This window comes from Melanostigma gelatinosum (assembly GCF_949748355.1).
Source record: "Melanostigma gelatinosum genome assembly, chromosome: 1".
Lineage (NCBI taxonomy): Eukaryota > Metazoa > Chordata > Actinopteri > Perciformes > Zoarcidae > Melanostigma > Melanostigma gelatinosum.
Window position 1 is genome coordinate 4,360,865 of NC_136634.1, and position 27,979 is coordinate 4,388,843.

The 27,979-nt window shown below is 45.1% G+C and overlaps 3 protein-coding genes across 7 annotated transcripts in view; 1 reads left to right on the forward strand and 2 right to left on the reverse strand.

Moving 5' to 3' along the window:
- The window catches only part of LOC306778810 (transcription factor SOX-6-like), a 107,115-nt gene extending 102,758 nt beyond the window's left edge, over nucleotides 1–4,357 (reverse strand). For 2 of the 4 annotated variants that reach the window (XM_079270490.1, XM_079270487.1), the window contains exon 1: nucleotides 4,028–4,357. The gene's annotated coding sequence lies outside the window, so the exon portion shown is untranslated. Of the gene's footprint in view, nucleotides 1–2,710; nucleotides 2,832–4,027 lie in introns of those variants that run through there. The other 2 variants (XM_079270488.1, XM_079270489.1) reach the window with 2 other exon arrangements.
- Nucleotides 4,358–6,755: 2,398 nt separating this feature from the next.
- cUnh11orf58 (chromosome Un C11orf58 homolog) lies at nucleotides 6,756–9,772 on the forward strand. Its single transcript, XM_079278855.1, has 5 exons — nucleotides 6,756–6,901; nucleotides 8,100–8,183; nucleotides 8,321–8,381; nucleotides 8,583–8,692; nucleotides 9,156–9,772. The coding sequence occupies exons 1-5, from the start codon at nucleotides 6,848–6,850 to the stop codon at nucleotides 9,378–9,380; spliced, it is 534 nt and encodes a 177-aa protein (XP_079134981.1). The 5' UTR covers nucleotides 6,756–6,847; the 3' UTR covers nucleotides 9,381–9,772.
- Nucleotides 9,773–11,193: 1,421 nt separating this feature from the next.
- Nucleotides 11,194–27,979, reverse strand: part of LOC306780003 (pleckstrin homology domain-containing family A member 7-like) — a 94,412-nt gene continuing 77,626 nt past the window's right edge. For both annotated transcript variants that reach the window (XM_079272160.1, XM_079272159.1), the window contains 17 exons: nucleotides 27,427–27,973; nucleotides 26,131–26,214; nucleotides 24,223–24,276; nucleotides 22,887–22,952; nucleotides 21,542–21,622; nucleotides 20,766–20,915; nucleotides 20,375–20,476; nucleotides 19,670–19,781; nucleotides 19,282–19,412; nucleotides 18,965–19,159; nucleotides 18,746–18,842; nucleotides 17,975–18,066; nucleotides 16,990–17,256; nucleotides 13,574–13,747; nucleotides 12,621–12,754; nucleotides 12,286–12,419; nucleotides 11,194–11,636 (listed from right to left, as the gene is read on the reverse strand). In XM_079272160.1, the coding sequence (XP_079128286.1) occupies nucleotides 11,614–11,636; nucleotides 12,286–12,419; nucleotides 12,621–12,754; nucleotides 13,574–13,747; nucleotides 16,990–17,256; nucleotides 17,975–18,066; nucleotides 18,746–18,842; nucleotides 18,965–19,159; nucleotides 19,282–19,412; nucleotides 19,670–19,781; nucleotides 20,375–20,476; nucleotides 20,766–20,915; nucleotides 21,542–21,622; nucleotides 22,887–22,952; nucleotides 24,223–24,276; nucleotides 26,131–26,214; nucleotides 27,427–27,973 (2,443 nt within the window). In that variant the 3' untranslated portion in view covers nucleotides 11,194–11,613. The remainder of the gene's footprint in view (nucleotides 11,637–12,285; nucleotides 12,420–12,620; nucleotides 12,755–13,573; nucleotides 13,748–16,989; nucleotides 17,257–17,974; nucleotides 18,067–18,745; nucleotides 18,843–18,964; nucleotides 19,160–19,281; nucleotides 19,413–19,669; nucleotides 19,782–20,374; nucleotides 20,477–20,765; nucleotides 20,916–21,541; nucleotides 21,623–22,886; nucleotides 22,953–24,222; nucleotides 24,277–26,130; nucleotides 26,215–27,426; nucleotides 27,974–27,979) is intronic.

A 27,979-nucleotide genomic window follows, 5' to 3' on the forward strand; every position in this document is an offset into this window, starting at 1 on the left:
GACAAAGGCTTTTGTATTAAACACACCTCAGTGTGCACAAGGACATGCAAACATACAGTACATAATACATGGGTAGTCTGCACACACACACACACACACCTATAACACACGAGCATGCACAAAACACACTGTCAGAATGCACAGAGGAACATTTGACGGATTTGTTTACGTGGACAATCACAAAAAGACATAGAAATCCATAAACATGCAGACATTAATACAACACACACACACACACACACCTAAGCTTGCATTGTGGTTTCAGAAACTTATGGGCATCTGCCAGTGTGCTTCAAGTGCTCATTCTCCGGGGGCCTCAACCTTTCTTTTTCAGCAGCAACACTGCAATTTGGGTGTGCCGTCGGGCCGCAGATAAGTACAGGCGGACTAATATGCGCTTAGGACCCAGGGGGAAATACTTAGGGCTAAATCTTTAATTTGTGTTTGTACAACACGTCCAATTTGGGGGCTGGTGTCTTTTTCAAAGGGCCCGGCAACAAATAATTAGGACTCAACTGGATCGGCCACAGGCTTAACATGGTGGAGCGACGGTTTTCCGAGGAAGGTGAATGACATCTTCAAAAGAAATAAAAAAAGAAACGAGTGGAAACACTTGAATGTGCAAACACGGTGGCCAGATGGAAGAGCGACAATAGACGGGGTGACTAAAACCCCAGTGTTGCTGAAGAGGTTAAACACGATGCTGCTTCCTATAACTGTGATTATTTCTTCTTGCATGTCAGGGTGATGTTGTCTGATAAATGGCAAACTGGCAAACGCAAATGTCAAAATTCAAGAGCATTCCTCCACCTCCTCTGTTCAGTCACTCCCTCCATCTCTCCCTCTTTCGCTCAGCCGTCAGATCTCTTAATCTTCAGTCTCTCTGACACTTAAGAGTCCCTCTGGGCAACACCGGAGGGGGGGGGGGGGGGGGGGTCTCTCAGAATCAAAGAAATATGTGACAAATTAGAATAACGTGCAATGGATAGATTTCTAAGTCTGACAATTAGACAATTCGATCCCGAGGTTGGCCTTGCATTGCATTAAGAGGAGTTTGCACATTCTTGGAGCTTAACGTTGGAGGCAGAGAAAAATTAATTATTTTTAGAGCAAGATTTTTACTAAATGTTTTGTAGGGATTTTTTTCACATGGTTAAACTTGTGTTGATGCCGGGACAGAAAGAAAAGTGAGAGTGTTGGAGATATCAAATCAGAAAATAAAATAAATATTTGTGAGGCTTCAGGTGCAAGAAATGAAGATGCATTTTATTTTTAAGTGAACAGATGTACCTGTATTATTTGAAAAATTATAATAAATAAAATATAAACAGAATGTAACCTTAGCAATTAAAATGAGAGAAAATATGAGAAGAGAAAATAATTACCTTCTATTAAATATTGTTTTATTTATTTCACATTGCAGTTTAATTCAAATGTTGCGCAGTAATAAGGGGCATTTTACGCACGGCTCATAATATATGATTCAGTGTTGCTGACGGGGTCCTAATGGCCCACACAGTGACTGTTGTCAGCGCGGATCTCCACAGAAGAAGAAAAAGAAAAAGAAAAGGCTGCGGGTCTCCCTCAGACAGCGGAGAGAGCGCAACCATGGAGCCCGGCACAATGTGCTGAATTGGCAGCCTATATATAAGTCTGCCATTTGGACACTAATGCCACTTTACCTTATGAGGGAACTTCAACCCGCAGCACCTGCTCAAAACAAAATGCCACAGGAGATCAACTTCGGTGACCCCAACCCCCTCCTGCTCGGATTGTTTTTCAGACAGACACTCTCACTTACAAGAGAGGGGGGAGGGAGGTTGGGGGGTGGGGGTCTATAAATTGTCCTGCCACAGTCCAAACAATTAAACTACTTGTTGGAAAATGTGATTTACTGCGCTGGCCCGCGTGGGCAGGTCCAAACTGGCAACTTGAGGATCTGTCAAGTCGGGCAAGTATAACTCTGAATAGCGGAGTGATTTGATGCGCAAACAACAACAAAAACAAACAAAAAAGTGTGGATGTGTAAAACAATTAAAGCTGATGCTGGGAAATTGCGCAAAAACTCCAAAACAAGTTGCTTCACAAATCAGAGGAACAATTGTGCGTTTCCTCTTCAGCGGTTTTCAGACTCATTTTGTGATCTCTCCCTCTCTTTCTCTCTCTCTCTCTCTCTCTCTCTCTCTCTCTCTCTCTCTCTCTCTCTCTCTCTCTCTCTCTCTCTCTCTCTCTCTCTCTCTCTCTCTCTCTCTCTCTCTTTCTCTCTCTCTCTTTCTCTCTCTCGCGCTCTGTTTCTCGAAAAGCTCCTTATCTGCAGGCGAGCAGCGGCTTATCGGAGAGGTGTAGCGTGGCTCTAAATACGGGGAACACCCTGAAGCGGCTCTATCGGTCACTTCCAGGTCCGTCGTCGTGCGCCTTGTCCTCCCGTACCCCCTGTCTCGTCCTCATTATCCGAGCTTCAGACTCCTCACTCCGGACAAAATAAATAAAACCTGTACCTGCGTGCATGGCTCAAGTTCACGCGACCACAACGTAACTTCATGCACAATCAGCGCGGCCTGTCACTCTGTCAGGCTGCACAACTCACAAGTCAAATTCACACTTTTTTAGCATCCAAGTTAAGACGCGCGTTGCAAACTTCTAACGATCGAACGTAAATAAAGGAAACTGGAAATCATGATGGAGGAGAGTTAAAAAAAAGGAGACTTACACATTTATTTCTCAACTCTGTGGCCGTGCGGGGACACCGTCCTGTTGTCCCTCTGTATTGTCTCCTAATGGGTCCGTTTTAGGACTCCCCGTCTATTTTAATTTGTGACTCGCGCATTGGTCTGGGGTCAGGCGCTGTGACCTCTGAAGGGAAAGTTAACTTTGGCCCTAATGACGCACCACTTTGTTTCTCTGTTTTATTTCTCTCTGTTATATTCCAGCACGTGAAACACATGGTGCAGCCTGTCCGGACAGAAGGCTGTACCGCTGTGTGGCCCAAGAAGAAACTACTGGAAGTATCATCTCAAAGACAGTGGGTCCGGATGGGATGACTTCAGGAGCCCTCTGATTCTTTGAAACTCTTTTTTTTTAAAGAAAAGTGCTTGAAAATTAAAGCTTTTAAATGTCTTTAATTTGTGATCGCAATGAGCTTTTGCGTACATGCTTCAGACTCTTTATGAATGTCTCTTATGGGTTCTGAGTCTGTAGAACCATTTTCTGATGGAACAGAACCGCTGAACCATTTCTGTTGGAGTGAAGGGTGCAAGTTAAACTGACGTTTCTGCTTTTTCTTGCACAATATAGTTGTTGTGGCAAAAATGAACCGAGTATATTTAATTTGGAAGTAAACACCTCACCAGCTAAAACTTGGAGGTTTGAAAAAAACGAAGATAGAACTGCATGTTCATCAACATGTGTTTGAAAGTCACATTTCTGCTCACATCTGTGTGGTTTCCCGGAGCACAAATTTCACGTTACAATTGTATTTCTTTTAAGCAGCTCATCAGCTCCAACATGAGTCTCAGTGGATGAAAGTGGGGCAAAATCACAGTCACGAGGTTTTGGTGTGTTTATAATAAGCTTAATTCTGGATATTTTAAGGGGGAATAACTGATATATATATATAATCATGTGCACGTGTGTCGTTGATTACAACTAATAACAACAATAATTGACAGTTAACTCGTGCCAGTCGTTTTTTAAATTGGTTATTATTTGGTCCTTTCTGAGAGTAAGTTAAAACATCCATAAATTAGTTATTATTACTTATTTTAGTTTGTTTTGCTCAACAACACCTTAATAAAAACTTTTCTAATGAAAAAAAAGAGAAATGTCATCTGTGAGTTGGTTTTTGCAGGTCACGTGGGTCTAATCACGGTCCAACTTGCAGGTTTAAAGACCCGATACGCCACAAATCCTCTGCTGTCATCGCTGCTTGTTCGCAGCAGAGATAACCGGAGTGCGCACCGACTTTCACAAACACGAGCAGCGCAGGAGGACGCGCCGGTCCACACTGATGCAACAGGACGTCTCTTACCTGGATTCACTTACTCGGCATTCGCTGCGTGTTTTTCGGCAAAACTTGGGAGCTCGTTGCTGGCGATGATGAAGAGTTTCAGCGTCGAGACCAAAAAACAAGAGCAGTCAGTTGGAACAGCCTTCGGATCCCGTGCGTAAAGTCACCATCGTTGGCGCGTGTCTGGGACTTTAGTAACTCCTCTGTTTGCGCTCCGCTCGGGATCAGAAAGTAGAATAAAACGCTTCGGCGTCGTCGTCAGGAGTGATACTGAGCCCGAGGAGCTGTCATTGGGAGGATCTATTTTAAAAAACAAAAAAGTATTTTAAGTTATTTCCCGACCGGCACTGTGTGGAGGTTAAGTGAGAGTGCGGGGCAGTGTCGGGTTGAGAGGCAGATGCAGGATAACCCCTCCTCCCTCCCCCCCCCCCCCCCCCTCTCTCTCTCTCTCTCTCTCTCTCTCTCTCTCTCTCTCTCTCTCTCTCTCTCTCTCTCTCTCTCTCTCTCTCTCTCTCTCTCTCTCCCTCCCCCCCCCTCTCTCTCTCTCTCTCTCTATCTGTCTCCGTGTGTCTCTGTCGCACTTTCGAAATGCGTGTTGTTCATTAGAACATAAACAGTTTACATTTTCATTTTCTCCCCTATTCCTCATTCTAACTTTTCCGCTGTCCCCTCTTTCGTTGTCTGTTTGCGTGCGCGTGTGTACGTGTGGTCGCGCTCGCATGGTCACCTGCTCTTTGATACCACTTTTAATACAATTTGAATACATTTGGCCTGTTGCTTTTATTGCTTTTTGAACTGCGCCACACTTTTGTCTCCTTATAAACATGTTCTATTTGTCAGAAATCGCCCCGCATTGAAAGACACACTTTAGACGTAATGTTTGTTTATGTTCATTTTTTTTAACAATTTAAGCAAATGCATTTAAAACCACAAAGTTTTCTCTGTGGTCGTATTTTGCATGATGTAAGAGGATGTCTCACCACTGGCCGTTTCTCATTAAAACGCACACACACACACACACACACACACACACACACACACACACACACACACCGTCTTAGGTTACATGAACAGTAGTAGTTCTGATTCCTCAGCTATATCCACATGTCGACACAAACTTAATTACGGGCATTAGTGCAGATACACACACACCCACACACACGCACGCACACACACACACACACACACACACACACACACACACACACACACACACACACACACACTTAATTCAGCACACTTGTAAATACTAAAAGGAAATCATCATGTCATCAGAGTTTGCATCCTTTGAGATAATATGATAGATTTCAACCCCTCCAGACTGCACAGTATATCGTGCAAGATTTTTTACAAAGACACACACACACACACACACACACACACACACACACAGGTGACGCATCACCGATACATTGCAAAGTCTTCAAAGTTTAATGATTCTTCATTTTGCTCAAGAAAACAAATCCAGTTTATTGAAAATAATAAAGTAAGGTATCTGAGCTCACCTTGATTCATTTTCCAAGACGTGTTTATTTTTATAAACGGGACTAAAAGCACCCAAAACTTCTCTTTTTATATCTCGATGATTGTGTGTTGCAGAAATGGAGTTTTAGCGTCCTGTCAGAGGAGCGAGCGCTTCTTTATGACACTTACTCTTACGCCACCTTTTGGCGGTTTTAATGCAGGCCGTGCAATCGAGAGCTCATTTTACACTGTAAAACTAAAAAGTGACAGCTTTGTGATGTAACTGAATGAGAACAGCAAGTTGAAAACTGAAATAAGATCTCGGATTTGCACCAACTGTAGCTATATTGACTTTTATGTGACTGGTGACTGCTTTTTAAATTAAAGTGTTTTATTTGCACTGAAATTGCGATTTTATTTTGCCATTTTATCTACGTCCCTTTAATCATCATTTTTTTCAATTTTATTTCTTCATCTTATATATCTGCGTCTTTTTTAAAGACGTCATCATGTCACGCAGCTTGAGCGGCCTCTGTGTATGCCAGGCTAGATAAATAACCTTGCCTTGCTCTACTCCATTTTTATCAAATGAAATTTGTTTCTAAACATCCTCCGAACAAGCCTTAATTAATGAATCCGAGTTATTTCGTTGCAAGAATTCGCATTTCTCTAACACCAGGCTGAATATAGCCGTTGAGAAAACACGTTTTTATTTCATGACAAAACATCTGCTCAGACATGGTCATTGTGTTTTAAATCACACTGGTGATTAAATTCCATTTAGTGACCTTTTTAAGAAAGCCTCTTGACATTTACAAGGACATTCTAACATTAGCCAAATCAAGAATTGAATTGAGCCAGTCAACTATTTGATTAAATATAGCCCATTTGCTGAACGACACAAGGATATGTAATTACGCATAGCATATAAATAAATACAAATTATTGCTTGTGGTTTGAAGTAGGGCTGCTTTTTCATTCCATAGTCTACTTCTGAGCAGAGATACAGTATAACTATGCTTCTGAGGACTTCTCTAGCAGTTTGAAAAACCTCTCCTCTAGTTCAATATAATACAAAAATGAATTCATATAATAATATGATACATATGACATTATTCTGTTCGTGGCACTGTTGCTAACTGGTTTTCTAAAAATGGTCTTTCAGTGAATTTGATAAACAGTTATCTGTTTTAATGGTGATGTAACACAACCCACCTGTGAGTGGCAGCGGAGTGCTGGCACAACCGACTGCAACATAAACGTAGAAGAAGACAGAACCGGAAGTGGCGAGACGGAGGGTTGTTGACAAATCCAGCTAGCCTTTGCTAGGTGGCATGCCATTTTCATTGACATTTTTGACTAAATCTTTCTTTAATAATGAGTTGTCCAGAGGATAGGCATGGAACAAAACGACCAGCGTCTCCGAGTGACGTAAGTAACATAATTACATCTGAACTGAAACCCGTAAAGGAAAGCTATGGGACACCTAAATATAGCTAGCATCACGTTAGCATGTTTGCTAACGCTATTCTTCAGGCGCTTTATCGCGAAATCAGAACACGTTTTTTTATGCAGCCCGAGATAGAAGTTTACTTCCATTTTTAGGTTGACTTAAAACGTTTATGCACAAAACACATCACGCGTTGTACTATGTTGTATTAATTAAGTTAAACTGGCTCGGGGTGAATTTATAGTACGTTTGTCACATCACAACATTATCTTACTTTATTTTATTTTAAGGACCACTAAAGTGATATTCTCAATTGTAAATAAATGGCATTAAAACATATGTGTATATAGAGTAACATGTTTTTTGTTGCACAACCAATAAACTGATTCAATTACATTTATTTTGTTTAAAAATCACAAATTCGCCTCGCAGAGCTTTACAATCTGTACACATACACAGTTCAGGAATAACTCCTAAAAAACCCTTTAATAAGAAGAGCAATAGATGTCACGGGTACCGAATGAACAGAGTTACAACACATTCAATGCATATGACCTACATCATCCTGGATGCTGTAAACGTCAAACCATCCAGAATGTTTTGTTGGATGTGTCCCTTTACCTTTCCAGAGTACAAAAACATGCCTAACTTGCAGCACAGTGCTTTTAGTTTTGGTTACCCATTGGGTGGCTGCATGATGCCAGTATTTGAGACTTTGTGCACATTTTATTTTCCAAACAAAAGCTGCATACTTTTCCTCTGTCAGAACACAGAGGACATACCTCCAATGGATCGCATAATGTGGTCATATGTTCTCACTTTATATATTTGACAGTTCCACATGTGTGTGTGTGGGATCATCTTATGATTTAAGTATTCTGATTTCTATCCCATGTCAATATTGCCTCAGCTATACTTACTCATACAAAAGGCAACATCATCCCAAAAGAGAATTCTGGAATGAACAACATCAAACGTACCTCCAATAGACTCATTGAGCCCTCAGGTCTCATTTGATCGTGTTGCGAGTCTTCGGAGGTTAAAGGGACGACCGGCCCTGCTGGTTGGAAACAGCCTCCAGTGCTTTGTAAAAACATTCATTGTGTAAATGATCTGGTGTTTGATGGAGGTCTGGTCTTGTTGAGCGTGTGAGTCAAAATGACTGTTTTGTCTTGGCAGGATGGGTCTACCCAGTGGGCAGCAGCGGATCTGGGAAGCAACGAGAGGAAGCAGAAGTTTTTACGTTTGATGGGCGCTGGCAAGGTTTGTTTTGTGTATTTCAGATCACGATACATTCCGTTTGGTTTATTGTGGGCCTTTAGTCCAGTGCACAAAAAGATAAATAGTTTATATTTGATTTAAATTGGATTTTATTTACTGTTTTATTTACTGTTTTCCAGAAAGAACCCACAGGACGCCTCGTCATTGGTGACCACAAGTCGACGTCCCAGTTCCGCAGTGGTAGGCTTCTTTATGTAGCTTTTGTCAAATGCCGTATTTGTTCCGCTAATGTCCAAACTACTGTCCCTTTGCTGCCTCATACTTATGCCCGATGCGATTAACCCGGCTTCCCCACTACACATCCGCCGCACAGATCTATCCATGCATGGATAGGCCTGTAATGGCTGGGTGTGCCTGCTGTGACTGGTGTCTCCTCTGCAGGGAATGAAGATAAGAAGATGAACGAGCAGCTAGAGATGCAGTACCAGCAGAGCATGGATGGGAAGCTGTCGGGCCGGAACAGGAGACACTGTGGCCTGGGTTTCAGTGAGGTGAGGGGGTCAGATCTTTCATTTATCTCGCCAGACACAAACAAACAACCTTTGAATGGATTTAGCACAGAGATACTCAGACTGCTGAATGTTGATTACTCAACAGACTGGCTTTTGTTGTAGTTTTCTAGTGAAACAACGTCCATCTACACATCATCAGAAAAGTGTTTGACTGCATTGCCTTGTAGTTTAATACACACGACGGTATATGTTCATTTTGCAGTCACTAGCATCAGAAACCATCAGAAATATTGTGCTGAATGTTTTTATTTTATTTTAAATGATTGGAAACTAACGCTTACTTTTCACAGGAAAACCAACACGTGATGTGTTGTTCTTTAGCCCGAGGCTACACATTCACCACAACCCAGGGACGTTCGCTTACATGCTAGGTTTGAGATATCCTGTTGTCAGAATGAGGGAAGTAAATAATAACAATATATTTTTGTTGTCTCACTCACAGCCCTCCCCAGAGCGAGAGTCGTTGCCCTCCCCACCAGTGGACGGTCAGTTAAAAGACGCAGAGCCGGAGAAGTCCACCAGTGAAGATAGACCCTCAGGTGCCCAGGACGAAAGCAGCGACCCCGACTCGGAGAAACAGACCTCAGACCAGGCCGGGTCCAGCTCAGACAGTAGCGATGAAGAACAGAAACACAACGACAAAATGGCCGTTGTGAAGTCGGCGTAGGGCTGCGGGGGCGAACTAGTTTTTGTAATCTCAAATTTGTACATTTTGACGTTATTTGTTTGACTGTAGGCTGATCGCCCATCTTTCAGTCCTTCTTACTGCGTAGAAACGGGTTCTCTGCACAAGCACTCGTCATGACTGGCCGACATCCTGGAGTGCACGTGGTCAAAGAATTAAGTCTGCTGGCTAAAGAAGTCAGCTTTTGGTTGAGTGGTGGTCTATGAAACTAAGATGGAAAATAGTCCCATTTTTATTTAGTTTGAACATTTTAACAGTCACTGCATTTGCCACAAATGATGTTGGATGAAACGGGATTGCTTGCCATTCAGCATGATTGGTATACACATTGTACATTCTGTGAATTCTTGTTTGAAAACCAATAAAAGGAAGTGTCTGTATACAATCTGCTGTTCTTAACACTTTAACTACATGTGCCCTCAGACGAAGGAGGGGGTTTCTATGTAAGAATGTTTTTGCATTGTGAATCCTTAAGGATACGTAAAGTGGACACCTTTACCTAAACGGGGTCTAAAGTCCACATTGATACTGGTAATAAGTGCTCGACCATCTATTTAACCCGTCCCGGCCCTCGTCACGGAGACTTGAGTAATTCTCTATAGAGGGAATAGGTGAAATGTAAACTGTCCAAAAAAGTCTCGTGGGATTTCTTTACTTGGAAACAGCACATATTTTACGCTAATGGAAGATTATGAGTCCAGCGGCTATTTGCCTTGCCTTTATATCCAGAAGATATTCGGCCACCGTCTCTTTTTTCCCCATTTAGTTGCTTTGCAGCCTTCAGTTAAGAACCAACCGCCTGCAGAGTTCAGAGACAGGATTGTGACGAGGCACAGATCTGGAGTCCATTCTGATGCATTCAGAGCACAAAGGCCAAAAATAATTCTTAAATGGAAGAAGTTTGGAACAACCAGGACTCTTCCTAGAGCAATGGGAGGAGAGCCTTCGTGGTAAAAGAGGAGACCCAGAACCTGATGGTCACACTGGATGAGCTCCAGAGAACGTGTGTGGAGAAACTTCTAGAAGGAGGAGCAACAATGCAACACTCCATCAATCTGGGCTTTAGGTTAATTACTGCTATTAAACAATATTTAAGAATACCCTTAAATATTCAATGTATGTGTTCATAAAGCATGTGCATAGAATAAATCAAGGCCGAAAACAATGCTGTTACTGCAAACATCATGGGGAAATGAAGGGATTTGAGATGGCCTGTGTGTTTTAACATGCTTTCATCTTCATCAGTGTCTCTATCAAGTTAGTTTTCTAGCAGTGACAGTAACCTGAGTGACAGTAAGGACCGGTTCACGCCATGCATGTATTGAAAGAGAACTGGATGCAGCGTTCACTCCTATGAAAGTTGCTCAGTGGCACATAAAGCAAACAAAGTATGACCTCCGAGTATGGAGCTCAGATGAAAACACCTTCTTGTTGTTATGCTACACTGGTGAGCCAAACAGTGGCTGCTGACCGCTCTTCTATGGGCCAAGGCCTCTGCTAGGGGCGGGGGCAGCGAATTATTGCCCAATTATTTGTCTGATAAACAGTAAATTCATCAAATTCAGCAGAAGTAAATGTGCAAACCAGAGAGCCGGTTGGTCTGGCGTCCACACAAACCCACAGCAGCGGCAACAAGGAGGGAAACGCTCCGGGGTCCATTTAACCCGACAAGCAAGGCCCAAATGTATATTCTTCTCTTATCTTCTAATCTATTCAGCCTACGACAAATGTTTTGAGTGTAACTGAGAAACGTGTATTATATATATTTTAATAATTGACCATCAGGGAAATGACACCAAATAATTAACTTGTTTTAATTCATATTATATTCGAATGCATTTTCGTTGATTGACAGGACCATGATCATTATTTAGAAAATGTACAGTAGAAGTTGAACAAGCATGAATAAGCCAAACAATGTAATAAATAACAGATTCATGTCTAAGCATTGTACTGTAGTTTGAGCATGTTGGCATTGGCTTTCTTTTCACTCTTATTCACTCATAAAAACTACAAAACAGCTAATTGCAGATTTAAAAAAAAGCAGTTCACTCGTGTTATAAATTATTATTGCTTAATTGTGCTGTAGCAAGAATTGATTCGATAAAGAAATGTGTCTTGTGCTCACTCATACATAGATGTGTTACAAGTCAACAGTTAGTACAACCATTAGTTCCCTTTTCTTCAGCCTGGTTGTGTCGGTCGTTCCTGTGGCTCAGTGCTCTGCAGCAGCTTTGGCTGAGGAGGAAAAACAACACAGTGAAGACGTGAGTGTTACTCTGACTGTCTTTACATTCAATTAAACACACACTGAACCACAGTGGAATTCAATAAAACAAACAATAAAACCATTTTATTTGCATTTGTGACTTGAATTTGTTTCAGTGGATTTCACAAATGGCTCCCAGGAGGAAATGTCAAATCAAACGCACACAAAAACGGCTGTTGTTTGTGCCACTACTGCATCGTTTCTGTCATATGTATTGCCTGTGTTGTATTACGTTGTTCATTCTGTAGAGAGGAGCCGTGGCTTAAATATGATGTGCAAATATGTGTATTTCAAAGTACCAGTGAAACAATAAGTCATCGACTACAAGTGTTGGAGCCGTGTAATGTAAAGTGCTTTGTGGCTTCCTGAGGAATACAGGAGCTGCACAAACCACGGGGCACGAGGAGTGTGCAAGAGTTCAATCAATGCTCATGTTTTGTATTTGCATCGAAAACACACAACTCGCACCAAAACACCACTCGCACTCTGATTGGTCTTCACCATTTACTGAGGGCTGAGTTGTTTTTAGGCTGAAGGTTGGGCTGATTCAAATGTCAGTATCAGGGTTTACAGGAAGCTGTGATGGTTGATGCTTTGAAGTGTTCGTGATGCTCTAACCTGCCACCAGTTTGCTCTTGCGCGAGGCCTCGGAGGCCAGTGCGTGGGACACGTTCATGATCCTCTCCTGCTGCTGCAGAGCCGAGTCCAGCTCGCTGAAGTCCAGCGGTGCAGACGGCTGTATGTTCCGGAAGCTATTGACAGGACACACACACACACACACACACACACACACAGGAATGCAGTGGATCTTCTGAACTCACTTTATGTATATCAGTGCATTTGTCTAGCTTAAGAAACACAGAATATTTACCTCCACCCTTTGCATACTAACGCGGCCCGAGTGTTAAAGTAAAGCACTAACAACAAACTCTGCTGAGTCATCGTTTGAGTACCTGGATTTGGCCAAGAGGTTCTTGATGCGCTTGGCCCGGCGGGAGCGTTCCTCCAGCTCCTCTGGACTCAGAGGCTCATCGGGGTCAGACTCTACGTAGCGCTCTGGGATGGGAATTTTCCGCGGTCTGGACAGCTGCATGTTGGACAGACAGTCAGTCTTTTAGTCCCATAATTTAAGAACAGCCATGGACGGTTCCCTGCAGGTTGTCCATTTGTATTCAGAGGAACAGAACAGGTTTTAAGTCATTTGCGTGGTAAGATGTGGGACCTTTTCCTTAATGACAGGAAAGAATTCCCTCTCGGGTTTTATTGCTGCGTTGATAAAGAGAAGCTTTGAAAACATCAAGCGTGAATCAAGAGGAAGGAAGTGATGTCAAACCCATCCCTTCACAATCAATCTAACTTGCTTCTCTAACTTTTTAACTGGTTTTAAATGGATTTGACTAAACTTTATAAACTTCCATGCAATGAAATGTGGATGTTTTTATAGCAAAAAATGAACAAAAAGTTTTGGGTATACCACACATTGGATTTACTAAAGTCAAAGGAAGCCCGTTGAAAAACCTGAAGGCAAATTCCTGTTTTTTTACAATGTACAAGTCTTGTCAAACAGAGTTTGAGGGTCAAAGTGTCCCCTTCAGTCGGACTGTCCCCTTACATGTACTGCAACAGATGGAACAGATAACATGGACGATAAATTGGTCAGCCAATTTCATAAGAGGAGTGGCTACATTGTATTTGCATTCTTTGCATCGTCACACTTTCTGACAAACAGGGATGGAAGTATTGAGGGCAACTCACACTTACACCTGTATGTTACGAAAGACCACGGAAGGTGTCCAAGACGAACAGATGCTAACCGTAAAGTGCAGATTCAACCAAAGGAATCACAACAGTGGAGCCGTTAGTTGGAGGATGAGCATCGTTTTGTGTTTGACTGGTGTGCGTTTACCTCCCGGCTGATATCCAGGTCGTACTCGAGAGGCTCCACATCCACCTCTCGTATGCGCGTGGCCGTCGCCACGATCCACTCATCCGACTGGATCCGTCCTCTCTCTTTCCCTCGATTCCACCCTTCATCGCTCTGACCCTCGGCAGCGAGTCGCTCCTCCTGCCAATCAAACACCTGGAAACGGCAGGAGTCGGGATTACACGTAGAAATAGATCTGCTGCTGGAACAAACTGAACGTTCTCCTGTGTGCCAGTGTCACTGACTCGAGTATGTAGATATGAATGGCTCATTCTAAGGTAACAAGGATTGTTTTAGTTTCAGGCGATTATACACCAAAGAAAAGATACTTATTAATATAGTTTCTATTTCTGCATAAAGATCCCCCTAAATGTCACACACTGGCCCTTTAAGTGAAGTATAAATCAAGAACAAAACCTCTGTTTGTCTGAACATGTGTTTAAAAGGTCCTGGATGTGATAATAATATATATAATAATAATATTTGAAAAATAGATTTTGAGCCTTTGATATTATTGCCAGATGTTCTATGAATAATAGCGTCTATAATATTGTACATACTGTACGTGTCAACATAAGATCTACAAATAAGGAGCTAAAGCCTTTTGCATTTTGCACAATGGATGGTTTTTTTCAGCGTAAACTATTAGTTGATTAATCAGTTATTCAACTCGTATTAAATACATTTTGCATTTTGATAATTAACTTTCAAATTTGAATATTTGCTGCTGGTTATCGTATGTCTTCTGTGATAGTGAACGAAATATCTTTGCTTGTTGGACTAAAAAACGAGCAATTTGAAAAAAGAGCAGATCACCTCAGAGCAAAGGATGAATGAAGGAAAGAACCGGCAGGTAAACAGACAATGGAAATAATCACCGTAGCTGCAGCCAGAGTACTTTTATCGATCAGTGAAGAAAAGTCTTCATATAATTCAACAAAGTGAAAGAAAAGGCCGACCCACGTGGAGCGGTGGCAGGAAGAGCAGAGGAGGACAGCGACGATGTCTTTGTGACTGGAAGCAGCGGAGTTCATGGGGAAATGTGTGTGTGTGTGTGTGTGTGTGTGTGTGTGTGTGTGTGTGTGTGGCGAAGGGGTACTTGTGAGTAATCATCCAAGGAGCGTCAAAAGCCATGCATGCATCCTTCCCCTGCAGCAGCCTGCAGCACGTCTGATCTGCTGGCGTGTTCAACGCGCCTCGTTGCGCTCGAGGAGAATCAACACACACACGAGACAGAGAGAGAGAGAGAGAGAGAGAGAGAGAGAGAGAGAGAGAGAGAGAGAGACAGAGAGAGAGAGAGAAGGGAAAACCATGCGGACACAGATTCATCAAACCCCCGGACAGATTAGGAAGAACACAGCCAAGAGGAGGTTCAGAAGCAAGGAACTCTTTATTGTCGAGTGCAAATCTCTACATGATAGAAAAGAAGAGGGACGAGTTGTGCGTTGCTTCTCAATGACACAGAATTCGGTGGCGTTTAGCGGTTCACTTCTCTACGTTCTCTACTGTACTTCTACTCTCCCAACCGAGCAAACCTCCTGGAACTATCGTGGTCTTTGATCTGATGTCTCGTGCGCGGCTGTGGGAGGATAAAAAGCAATGTGGCAGAAAAGCGCTCTGGATCAACACTCGTCAGAACAACGAGGAGCGAACAGCAGCGCCACGGAGAACCTCCGGGCTCTGTGGTTCCCAACCGTGTTCTTTAAGGAACTCTTCTTCTATGATGGGGTAAAGTGACGAGCTCTGACGTCATGTTGTACTCACTGCATCAGCAACAGAACAGAATGAGGACACTCACAATCATCACCGTAGCATTTGGGAAGTTGCGTTACCGATTAAAAAGTCATCTTGAATCTGTTTAACACAAATTGACACACGTGGTCACCGTACAGTGCCGTCTCACTGTCCACACGGATTTCCGATGACAACGTTGTCCGCTCCTTGTTCATAACTGTTCTCATCTTATTGCTATTGCATTTCAGCCCTGTAGCGTGAACCTGTCCTGTATAGTTATGATGCATAAAACAGCACAGCATAGGCCACTGAACAGTACTCCGACACGAGTACAGATTCTTTTTTCCCAACTCTAATTGTGGCAAAGTTATTATCAACCACCGTCAAACCAGGAAAGTAACATTTCAATCGGCACAGGAAAAGGCTGAATTCATGAGTTTGCTAATTCAAATATAAAATGGTGTAAACATGTCTAATGCTGGTGGAGTAGAGAAAATAAAAGATGTGCAGTGGAAAGAGATGAGCATCACAGACTGTGTATTGCTCACTGTTACGGGGACATTTCAAATTCACGGATTTAAGGGACAATGTAGTCCGATTACAAACAGATCTCACAGCAGTCTGGTGTGTGTTAGTCTGTCATCATGAAACCATTCTGGTTATTATGCCTCATGTTATCTTAATGGAAGACTTTGACATTTTGAGTTACTTTCTGAATCATATTTTTCACCCAGGCGTGTTAGCGTTGTTAGCGTTCCACCCTGAAAGCAAAGGGCGGACTAGCTGCCGTCTTAATGTCAAAGTGTTCCTCGAGGGGTTCAAAGCAGCAGCGTCGCTCCTGCTGCACAGAGAAGCCACCTTACAGCTCTTGCATCGTTTCTATGACTCTGAAGAGGAGCAAACCACCATTCATTAAAACGTGGATTTAAGGAGGTAAATCTGGGACAAAGGCAAAAAAGATCGTCAGCAAAAACAAGGCACTTGGATTTCATTAGAAGGAAAGAAAGCAGGGAGGTGATCATGATTAGTGCCACTAGCGTTGCCTCTCTTCTTCATATTCCATCAACCTGAATACTTCTTTTTCCAACATCCCCCCCCCCCCCCACTCCTCTATATGCTCTATATACCAAATCTCTACAAAATATAACTGTACAACTGTATACTGAAAATATCCCTCAGTAAATAAATAAAAGGTGTACAAGTACACGGTGGTGTAGATGTACATAAATGGGCTCTTCTCTCTACTGCCTGGTGATAAAAACAGAGAAAGGACCGCAGGGCGATGCCTTCCGTCTCCTCGTCTTCTCGGTGCGTTTACATTCAGAAGTGTGTCAGTGAGGTCGCACCAGGGGGCAACGAGGTCAGACCTTCACAAATGAAATCAACAGGGAGTGACTGCCCCAGCCCACAACTAGCCAAGTATTCCCCTCACTACCCTGTGCCCATTAGGCTTCCCATTGTTCTTAAAGCGTCAACCAAGTTCAGTCCTGCCCTTTAGCATGTTAGTGCTCACGTCAACCACCGGTTACACACAAGGCAGCGAGTGCTAGTGCGTTAGCATTCCTGTTAGGTTATTATGTGGCCGGGGGCTGAAGGGGGGCATAGCAGCAGTGGTGGTGCTCCCTGTGTCTGCTGCTGCTACGCGGGGGCAGGGGGTAACGTACGGAGGCCGGCGGGTCGGAGGTGCCGGAGGGCAGCCTGGAGGAGGAGGAGGAGCGCCGGGTGCCGGCGGTGGAGGAGGCCGAGAGGCCCGCGCAGGAGCGCTCGCCCTGGCTGAGGTTCCTCTTGCGCTCGCGAACCAGCGCCCTCTGGTGGCGCTTCATCCGCTCCAGCTGCTCCTCCGCGGTCATTCGCCCCCGCGGCTGGCCGCTCGGCCGCTGCGGGGCTTCTGTGGGCGACGACAGACGCTCCAAGGCACTCTTGGGTCTCTCCTGGTGAGGCGGGGGTGGAGATGAGAGAGGGGACGGATGCTTAGTGCGGGGACAAAGTTAAGAACAGAACAAGATGAAACGTGGACAGCAACAGAAAGTAAGAAAAGAGAATTCCATCCCACTCCTGTAAAAAAACGTCCAAATCCCATGAAATCCCACAAAAAAATCCTGTCCTGTCATCTTTTTATTATTATTATTATTATTTTTTTTTTTTTCTCTGTGTATGTAATTGATTGACCCTAGGGTCACATTGTGTTTTTTATGCTTTTAAACGTCTGCTCTGTTAAGCACTTTGTGATGTTATGTCTGTGAAAAGCGCTCTATAAATTAATTTCATTCATTCATTCATTCGTATTAAAACTGCATATTTACATATAAAAACTAGAGATGCACCTATTGCAGTACGTTAGTTATCCGTACCCAATGTCTGTAATACATATATTAGAATGAATAGATGGCTCGTGAACATACGGTATCTAATAATCTCATAGTGTACAGCAAAGCTTAAGGGTACGATAAAGGTTGCACACTTGCACACATGAGGAAGTGTTCTCCTCAGGGCCGTGTGTTATTTAGAATCATTCAGCCTCAAATTTGAAACCCTAAACTTGCCATTAAACACATGATCGGAGCAGACTCTCAAAGAACAGCAGGCGTGTACGAACACCAGAGAGAGCGTGGATCTCTGCAGCTGATCCTCAGGTATCTGCAGACTCACCCTGGCTGTGGAGCTGCCTGGGCCTCTCCTCAGGGTGACGTAGGACGCGATGGAGTTGGACTGGTTCAGTCGAAATGAGCCGCTGGACAGACCTAGTGGATGAAAACAGGACGAGGAACAGCATGGTCTCGTCAGACAATGACAACACAGTGACAGACTGCACAAATATCAAATATTAAAAATATAATTAACTTACGGTGAAACTAAATAAACATTTTGTATCGACACTGGTTGAATAAATTCCTCAATTAAATTACTGAACAGTAAAAATATTTACAAAATTCGATTTTTTTTAATTTTATTAAAAATGTGTCTCAGGATTTAGAAGAATTTTAATAACATTCCAAATGACGACTGTGTCTTTGAAACATCACGCTCCTCTTCCGGGTGACATTCCATTACCTGGGGATCATTCATGAGTAAGATAAGCACGACATCTTCCATGTTTTACGTGATGAATGTTCTGCTCTGAAGAGATTCCACTTCGAATGGAAACATGTGTCTTCCAGAACACAAATACACTTCTCTAATCAAGTTACATTCTAATTGAATACAGCTTGCCAAGTACATTCTTCTCATACTTGACAACAAAACCAAGTTTGTTTCCAGTAACAAATACTCAAATTTAAAATAACCACGTTGATCTACTGCACACCGTTTAAGAAATACAAAAATGCACTAAGATAGGCTGATTGCATTCTATCACTAGCCATGAAAAAAGTCACAAAGTCTGTTAAATGTGTGTTTTTTTACACGTCACTGTTCAGATACCTTTGTCCTGGAAATACTGGTCGTCGGGGTCAGACGCGGTGCTCTGGTGGCTCAGACCTGGCAGCTCTGGTTCACTCACGTATGACCGCAAGTCCGCCTGGAACCAGAAAAGGTCAGACAGAAAAATACAACAATTTGTAGAACGTAATGTCTCAATTTCACATTAAAATCCCCCCAAACTACTTTTCCAAGGCTTCATTCCCACAAAGGTGAGAATACCTTACAGTCTCCATTGCCAACATACTGCCCGCTCTCCCTGTCCCGCTTCCTCTCGTCCGACTGGCGTTTCAGCCCACGCACCGACGTGTGGCGGATGACCGAGGCCTCTTTGGGGAGAGGCGGCACCGCAGGCGGCGTGTCCTCATAGTCGTAGAGGCGAGGCAGCGGTGGCCTCGGGGGGGCAGTGTCCTCCGCCTGGACGGCGAGGCAGGAAAGGATTCAGTATTTTAGAAGCGCTGCTGTGTTGAGCTCAATCCGACAAAAATCCAGCAATTAACCCCCGAATATGAAGCGATCGGCAGAAGCGGGACACTCACCCACTTTGGCACGGTTCTGTGAGGCAAAGTGTGGGAGAGGATGCTGGGGATGGAGCTGCGAGGCGGCGGCTGGACCTCTGTGCTGAAGGAAGGCACGGCCGGGTCCGACACCGAAGGCACTAGTTTCCTCTCTGGTGAGAGGGCGTGAACACACAGAGAAATCAAGGTTTGGCTTTTAAATGTAGCAGAAAAGAGGGGGGGGGGATTATGACCACAGTTACTCTTTACTAAGAGTCGTAAAACCGTACATCCAGCGAACCTATCAGTGTGGTAGTTGTTAACTGGGGACGACCTGTATTTCATCATGAAAACTCTCTTTCCACATTTTTTTCATTTTGACATCAACTGTCCGAATCCTAAAAAGCGGCTGCTGTGCCGCGGTACCGACCTGGGTTCTGGACCGAGTCAATGGTGATCTTGTAGTTGGCTTTGCTGGCACACAGTCCCCCCATCACGTCCTCGATCCTCCACAGCTCGCGCTTCATCTCAGCTTTCTCTTGCTGCAGTTTGAGACACACACACACGCACACACACACACACGCGCGCACACACACACACACGCACACACACACACACGCACACACGCACACACACACACACACACACTTTGGTTCAACTTAGTTTTCAATGTCACAGATTCAATAATCTGTCACATTTGGCCTGTAAATAGTTTGAAGAAAATGCCATCAATGAACTCGTGATGTAAGAATTGAGGAGATGACTGTTCGACATCATAAAAGAAAAGGATGTGGAAGATGTAAGATACATATATACATTTGCGAGATACCACCACAGCAGAAGAAAAACAACAAATCAGAGCCTTGAACCAACGCATAAATATGAATCGATATTGTGTTACTGCATTGGCTATTTCTCGCATCAAATGTCTTTAGAAACATATTTTGGTGATCTGTTCAGCTGCAGTAAGAGAATGTTGGTGACCCAGGCACCGTGTTGGAAACAGTTCAGCCGAAACCAAGCACCATCCTCTGGCCGGAGCAAACTTTCTTAGAAGAACTAGATCTTTAAACTGAAAAAGCAGAGCTGGCAGAGTGGAGCTGAACCTGCTGCGAGCTGCAGTACCGGCTCTCACCTGAGGGGTGGCGCTGTGGTTCATGTGTGCCTGCAGCGCCGTCCTCAGCTGCTCCACTGATCTCTCCAGCATGCTGTAGTCATCCCAGGCATGAGCCATCTCCTGCATCACACACACACACACGCACGCACACACACACACACACACACACACACACACACACACACACACACACACACACACACACACACACACACACACACACACACACACACACACACACTTAATTCAGCACACTTGTAAATACTAAAAGGAAATCATCATATCATCAGAGTTTGCATCCTTTGAGATAATATGATAGATTTCAACCCCTCCAGACTGCACAGTATAAGATTTTTTACAAAGACACACACACACACACACACACACACACACGCAGGTGCGTGCGTACCGTGGAGAGGCGTGATATTTGGGCCCGGATGGACACCAGATCTTCCTGCAGCAGCCTCTGCTGGTAGGCGATCTTGTGGGCGTGGGCCGGCTGCTCCTGGTACTGCTCCATCTGCTGGTGGGACACATTCAGTACACTCTCCAGTTTGTCCTGAAAGGGGGCGGGAGAAGGGCGTAGAGTCGTTCAACACGAGGTCAACCAAACCACAGCAGCTACAAGACCTGCTTCCCTGTGATCTGCTCTGAAAACATTCAGCAGAGGACAGCATGCTTCTACAGTCAGTCATGAGCCTCATACGATCTGCTTCTTCCTCACCTTCTGAGCTTCATCTCATCAGGCTTTCATGCCAGTCTTTACAGTATATATTGTATTGCAATTCACTTTTTATTCCTTTCGGTTTCCCTTCACGAACTAATGGGGACTTCGTGCCTTCGGTTTGTTTGTTTCTGGACGTGTCGTTAATGCCAGACCAACTTAATCAGTGAAGAATCAGAGAGGCAGAGTCTGAGGAATCAATGCGATTCAATGGAATTTCCTCTCATGACTGTTAATATTGAATATAGAAGGAAAACCACTTTGATTCTAGATGGACAGAAATATGCCGTGTGATGCTCTCTGCTCTTTAAAAGCCGAGTCATCCTCCGTTCTCAACTCTGTCCTTCAACGTGACACCATCGTGTCATATTTTCTTCACCATGTTTTGCCCGTCGACTCGTCACACTGACCGAGGTCGGCTGCTGCACTTTGATTGAGAGTATGACTAACAGAGCGGGTACCTTGTCCTCCTTCAGGGAGCTGATCCTCGCCTCCAGGTCCTTGAGGATCTTGTCCTGCTCACACAACCGACTTAACTTCACCTGCAGGGGGGGAGAGGGGGGGAGACGCAGAGCTGAGAGAGCGAAAGGGAGGAACTGTACGCTCACTTCTCCAGTGATCACCAAAGTGCGTGTCCGTGTGTGTTGACCGGTGGTTAAGTGGCCCGTTCACTGAACTACGACTCCCCCTCGCCTCTGTTTGTGAGTCGTGATCCGTTAATGCGAGTTCATGCAAATCTCTTTTCAAACGTTTGCAGGTCTGCTGGGTCTCGTCAGAGTGTAATTACATTGCGCAGACATTACACAAAGTGGGTGCGACCCACCCGACACGTTGAATTACAGCGTTGGCCTCGTTTGTTAATCCCCCCGTTGAACTCTGCCAGCTCCAGGGCAAAGGTCGGATCCCTTTATCGTCCTGCGGTTAAACATTCCTGTAATAAGGTCGTGCCTAAGCAGCTTGATGTGAACAGTTCTGACTCGCACACACACTCGGCACCAGTTTTCACATTCCATCAAATAAATTATTCATCCTGTTTTTGTCTCCACGGTGATGTTGTTGTTGTTGTTGGATCTGATCAAATATTCATGGCGGACAACGCTCTCTTAAATTGTTCAAACAGCTGCGCGTGGAGCTTATGCTGAGCAATACTTCCACAGGAGACACGAGACTCCGAGGGAATTGTTTGTGTTGTCAAACTGAGGCAGTTGTGGCATTCACCTGTGAACACACTGCCATGCTGGTGCCTCCTGAGGACAAGAGGAATACTGTATCGTGTCCTCCCACACGTGTTCCACAGCAGCCACATTTTGTTTGTCCTTAACTACCCTCAACGTTAGCGGCAGTGCTGGCTGCCTGCTCCACTTTGCTTCTATGATACATTCATATTTTGGAAATTCTGAATTCCATATTTTAAAAAAACCCCAGAATAATAATCTTTAAAGCCCAATGTCTCTTTCATATTCTCTTTTACTTCTTTCCACACTTATCCCGGTCTGGAAATGACTGCATGGAAACCCTGCCTGTACAAACACCTTAATGATCACTTATTGTGAATATGTATTTGCATCAAACTACATACAGTAAAAGAAAATCGACGGATACATTCGCCAGACATTTTCATTCAAGTAAGTGACGTGAAAATATGAAAAAAACATCAAATATTAAAGCTTCACGTTCTACCGAATGTAGCTGCATGTAGAGCATTCTACAAACCAACAGGAAGGAACACACATCCCACCTCGACAGCGTCAGAAATGGAATTTGAATGCAGCCGCCGCTTGGAGAAGCTGTTCAGCGTGTACTTACATCCACGTCACTTTCTGCAACCTTGACAGGTTTCCCTGACTCCTTCAGCGTCTGACTTCCAGCTACCTGGAAACGGCAAAATAAGCATTTTCACGTTACTTAACGGCAAAGCGTCTGAGCCGCGGCACAATGGTGCTGAAATAAAGGAGGTCCAGAGAACAGAGAGCGGCTACCAACTAAAGTATCACGAGGCTGAGACACACTTTCTCTTCGCCTCCCAGGAATATGACAACATGAGTGAGGTTTCTTTTGCACATAACATCAGCTCTGCCATGGAGAACACAACGGCTATGGAGACTTTGAAGCCCTGCACAGATTGACTATTAAACCTCTATACAGGACACTATGGGTTTTTTTGTGAACAGGAAAGTGTTGCTTTTTAGGAACACACCCAGTTCAGGTGCTCACATTGAGTTTTACTGGGTCTAAAAGAACCTCCTGGAACACTGCGCTGAAAAAGCACTCAAATGGGGCACAAGTGCCAATTTCACAATGAGAAGTTTCACCGACAGCAGCTCCTTCTTGTGCTGTGAAAATGACTAGTGTCGGACCACATGTGCTCCTTTAGAGTAGCGACATGACACAGCAGAGCCCTGTGTTCTTGTCAAGGAGGTGCAGCGTTTCAGAGACGATGGTAGAAGCAGCTGGCTTATCAACCACCGGCCACAGCCACAACACATGCACTGCCGAGCCATCCCATGCCCACGTTTCAACAGCATCGCGGAGAAAAACATCACGACAAGGAGGGAAGGAGGGTGGGGGGGGGGGGGGGGGGGCAGGTCAAAGATCACATAGAAGACATCTGATGCCATTCAAGCCGTGAATGCGAAGCTGGAAGCAATGGGATGGTCTTTCTACAACAACAGAGTCATCTAAAACACATACGCTCACGCACAGACGGGACACATGCGTCCCGACTCAAAAACACAGGAGAGACATGCACAAGCATGTACGCACACGCACACACACACACACACACACACACACAGTCACTATCCATCTGCACGGACACGCGCACACAGACGGCTTACGTTCATCAGAGGCCTGAGAGGCCCAGCAGTGCAGTGCAGTAGTAAACTGTGAACTGCGAGGATCAGGGGCTCTAGAGCTCTGATCTGGGACACAAAGACACAGAGCCGCGGCCAATAAGAGGAGTTACAAGTCTACTGGGGAGCTTTTGTTTCTCCCAGAAGCCTGAGCGTCTCTATTCGTGGCCGGAAAGTTACAAGTGGTCGTCAGTGAGAAACACACCAAGAGCGTTAGTTTGAGCTCGAGACATTTTCAAAAGAAGGCTCAGCAAAAAACAGAAGAACTAACGGGGATCGTGGTTTCTCACCTTTAGGTCCAGATACTCCAAGTCCTTCTTCAGCTGCATGTAGGTGTCATCGCTCTGGAGGGAGACAAACACGCGGGTGTGATTATTGATTTGCGTCGACGGGAATGAATTCATTGACCATCCGAGTCCTCTGACTCTGAAGAAGCTTCACTGACGCAGCAGGACGGATGTTTGTGAGCCGGGCATGAAGTGCTTGTTATGCGGCTGTGCCAACATGCATCACAACACATACAAAGTATTAATTCATGTTCTCCGAGATGCTCCTACTGCAACAAACAAACGACACCAGCACAAACCAGATCCATTGGAAGCAGCAGATGCTGAAACACAAACGTGAATTCAGCTCACATCACTCAACAACAACAAGATTCACGAAATCAGAAGACCAAACTGACCGACGCATCTGGCCGGTCAGCCAAAAGCACGGGATGCATTTTGCGGATGTCGAGAAGTTAGCAGCACAACATGCTTATGGACAGTTTCACTAGAAGCACGGTATGGAGACGGGCCAGCCTAGAACAGCACATGGAGAAGGAGGAGGCGGATGGTTCTATGACGGCAGCGAGGCCAGCACTCGGGGATCAACCACGCCCGGTGTCACACCACTCAAGCACCGGGGCTTCTGGGTAGAGGTTGCCACCGATATACCGGGACCCTTGATGCTGCTGTTGTTCGAAACTTTTGGTGTCTTTATTTATCCGGGGACAGGTTGTTGTTTCTCAGCACTAGTTCACATTCAGCCATGTGTTTACAGTTAGAGAACTACCGGAGTCCAGGATCAACGGAGAGTTACAGGTCTGGTGTAAGACTGTGTGGAGACGGTGATGCAGGAGATGTCAGTGAATGTGATCACGTGTCATGAACCTTTTTATGTCGATGAATTTGTGTAAAATGGATTAAAAAGCAGACTTGTTGTGCAAAGGCCTTCACGATGGAGGAATCGAACTGCTTTCACTGGAAAGACTTGAGATGTTACTTCATATTCTGTTATGAAAATCCATACACAGCATATTTTGAAACAGCTTCTGTGCTTGACAACCTGACCATAATGACAACAGTTCTCAATAAGAGAGTTCTATAATGCAGCCCAGCAATGTGTTTAGTGGCAACCTCTACCAGCCCCTGGTAAAATGAGGAGGTGGTGGGGGGGGGGGGGGGGCCCACCTGGGTGTTGCAAGAGCCCAGGGCAGCTGAGAGGCTCACATGTCCGAGGTGGGACACAGGAGAGGGGCCGGAGCTGAGGAGGGGGCTGGTGCTAGTGGAGGTGGTGAGGAAGTGGTGGTGGGCCTCTTTGGGACCGCTGCGCCGCTGGAGCTGGGAGAACGCGTGCTGACGTGCGGAGGCCATCTTGGCCTGATGCCGGCGCAGCTGAATGAGGAGCAGGGTGAGCTCCTCGGGCTGTCAGGCACCAATACAGGACAATACATCTGGCATCACAACTGACCACGCTTCAGTAAGAACTTCTGCTGTTTCAAAGCGTTGCATTCACAGCACCAGCAGCCACTGTGGCGCGCGACTGGCTGAAGGCCACATTAAACAAGCAGATTTTAGGATTAACGGCGTCGAAACAAAAGGCACAGCTCACAGCAACACACTGTAGATGACAGGCAATGCCTCCCAAAAATGCTCAGCAACAGCCCACTGGCCCATGCCGACCAACGGCTCATCAGGATTTGGACAATATCAGTTAAGGTGTTGTAGCGGAGAACGGATGCTCTTCTGGTGTCTGACTTCCTGTCTGTCTGGCAGCGTGAACACGTTGTAAGAAGCATATCACTGGATACTCAAACACAGGCCTCTTAAGCCTTCAAGCGTCAAGGTTTCTGCTCCAACTTCCAAATCGTGGGAAATGTTTGTTAAAACATTCATATTTGCAACACAGTAAAGTGTCATATTTGTGAGACGTACCGTTTTGCCGTGAAGGCTGGGTGCACTGACTGTGTGTGTGATGTAGCCAGATGAAGGCATTGACCGTCTCTCGATAGTAGCAGCCTGACAACACATAGACAACACATGTTACACACATACAGTACAACCACACGTGTAATGGAGCTCAGAATATAACGGACAAAAGATGACAGACAACGTGTGTTATAGCCATGAGGGTCCGACCACACGAAGTAATCTGAATCGTGAGTCACCACCGGCTTCACGTCTTCTGTGAGAGGCTGCAACGCTTTGCATGGCCTTGATGACTTTACGCTGTGTTCTTTATTATCTCTGGGCAAAATGGAGTTGCTTGCGGAAGAGTGGGCGGAAATTTGCATATTTGTGTTTCACTCAATTTCAGAAATGTGATACGCAAAATACTAATGGAGTTGCTATTGTTTCCTCAGTTTGCATAAATGTGACAAATGTATTGACAAACAGTTGACTGTATGTACATTATTCAGTGTAGTATATTAAATAGTATGTATACATCTTCAATGTGGTTCACAGTTGGCCGTTTGACTGATTGCTGACACAGTTGAGGTCATTACACAGACTGAGTGTCTTAAAGAAATGTCTGCTGTTGTGCTCCAAAAGCTCTGAAACAATTATTCTGTTCAGTGAAGCACGGGCCCAACATCCGCCCCACGCCGTCAGAATGACTGACACTGTTCTGGATGAGGAACCATTCCTTCTGACACTTTGCACTCGACAGCGGGAAGAAAAAAAAGGCATTCATGGTCCGATCTCTGAAAGAGCACGAACACACGGGATCAATCCCTGCAGCAGAATGCAACGACAGGAAACTATCTGCCGTCATCCAGATGTTAGTGATAATGTCTCGTAATCAACAACATCTGTACATGCTGGCATTACGGTGTCTGTCCTTCATACCTCACAGCACTTTCTTCTGCATTCCTTCTCCTTTTTTCTCTGCTTATTTCGTCTTTTCATTTATATTCTGGGGACACATCATCTGTTGATCGATCACTGCGGAGCGAGGGATTTGGGTTTGCTGTCATTTGCGGTTAATGCCTACAATGTAAATACGATGCCAGCTTACATGACAGTTTAATCTCATTCCTTTGCTTGAGGACGGTTTCATTTGCCAAATGAAATATAAGTGTTGTGTTTAGACACGTCTCTGTGCACAGGGAGGAGAATAGAATACAGAATCAATGTGTCCGGAGACGGTGGTTAATATCATTTGTATTTCCATGTCTTGTCATTACAGCGTTGTCTATTCAAATCGGAGTCTGTCAGACTTTACTTTACCTTGAGCAGCTGAGATTTGGTCCTGCGGGGGGACACAGAGAAGGGGACGTCCAACACCGACCGATCACCCACGGGCCTGACAGTCACCCGTCCAGCCGGCGTGTGCGGCCTCCGTGTGGGCGACAGGGTTCTGCTGCTGCCGGGTGGGGGCCCCGGCGGAGGGATGTCTGCAGACGACGGTGGCACCGACACACAGCGGGGCGGCCCCTCGGACCTGGGTGCCGAGGAGGCGGGAGGCACGGTGGATGGGGGCCGGGGGCCGAATGGGTAGTCCGGGGCCGGAGTGTAGAGCGGCGCCGTGGGGCTGCCGTGACGGAACTGGTGGCGCTGCTGCCACTCGTACAGCTGCCAGACGGTGCTGGGCCCTGGGTCGGGGGTGAGGCGGAAGTGGCTGAGGCGGTCCTGGGCGTACTTGTACTCGCCAAGTCGGGCGGGCGTGGGGCTCTGGCGAGGGGTCTTTGGCAGGGTCTGATATGCGTCCATGGAGGTGAACTTGTGCTGGGTTGGAGGTGTGCGGCGAGGGAGCGTGTTCTCTCTGGACGGGGGGCTGTTG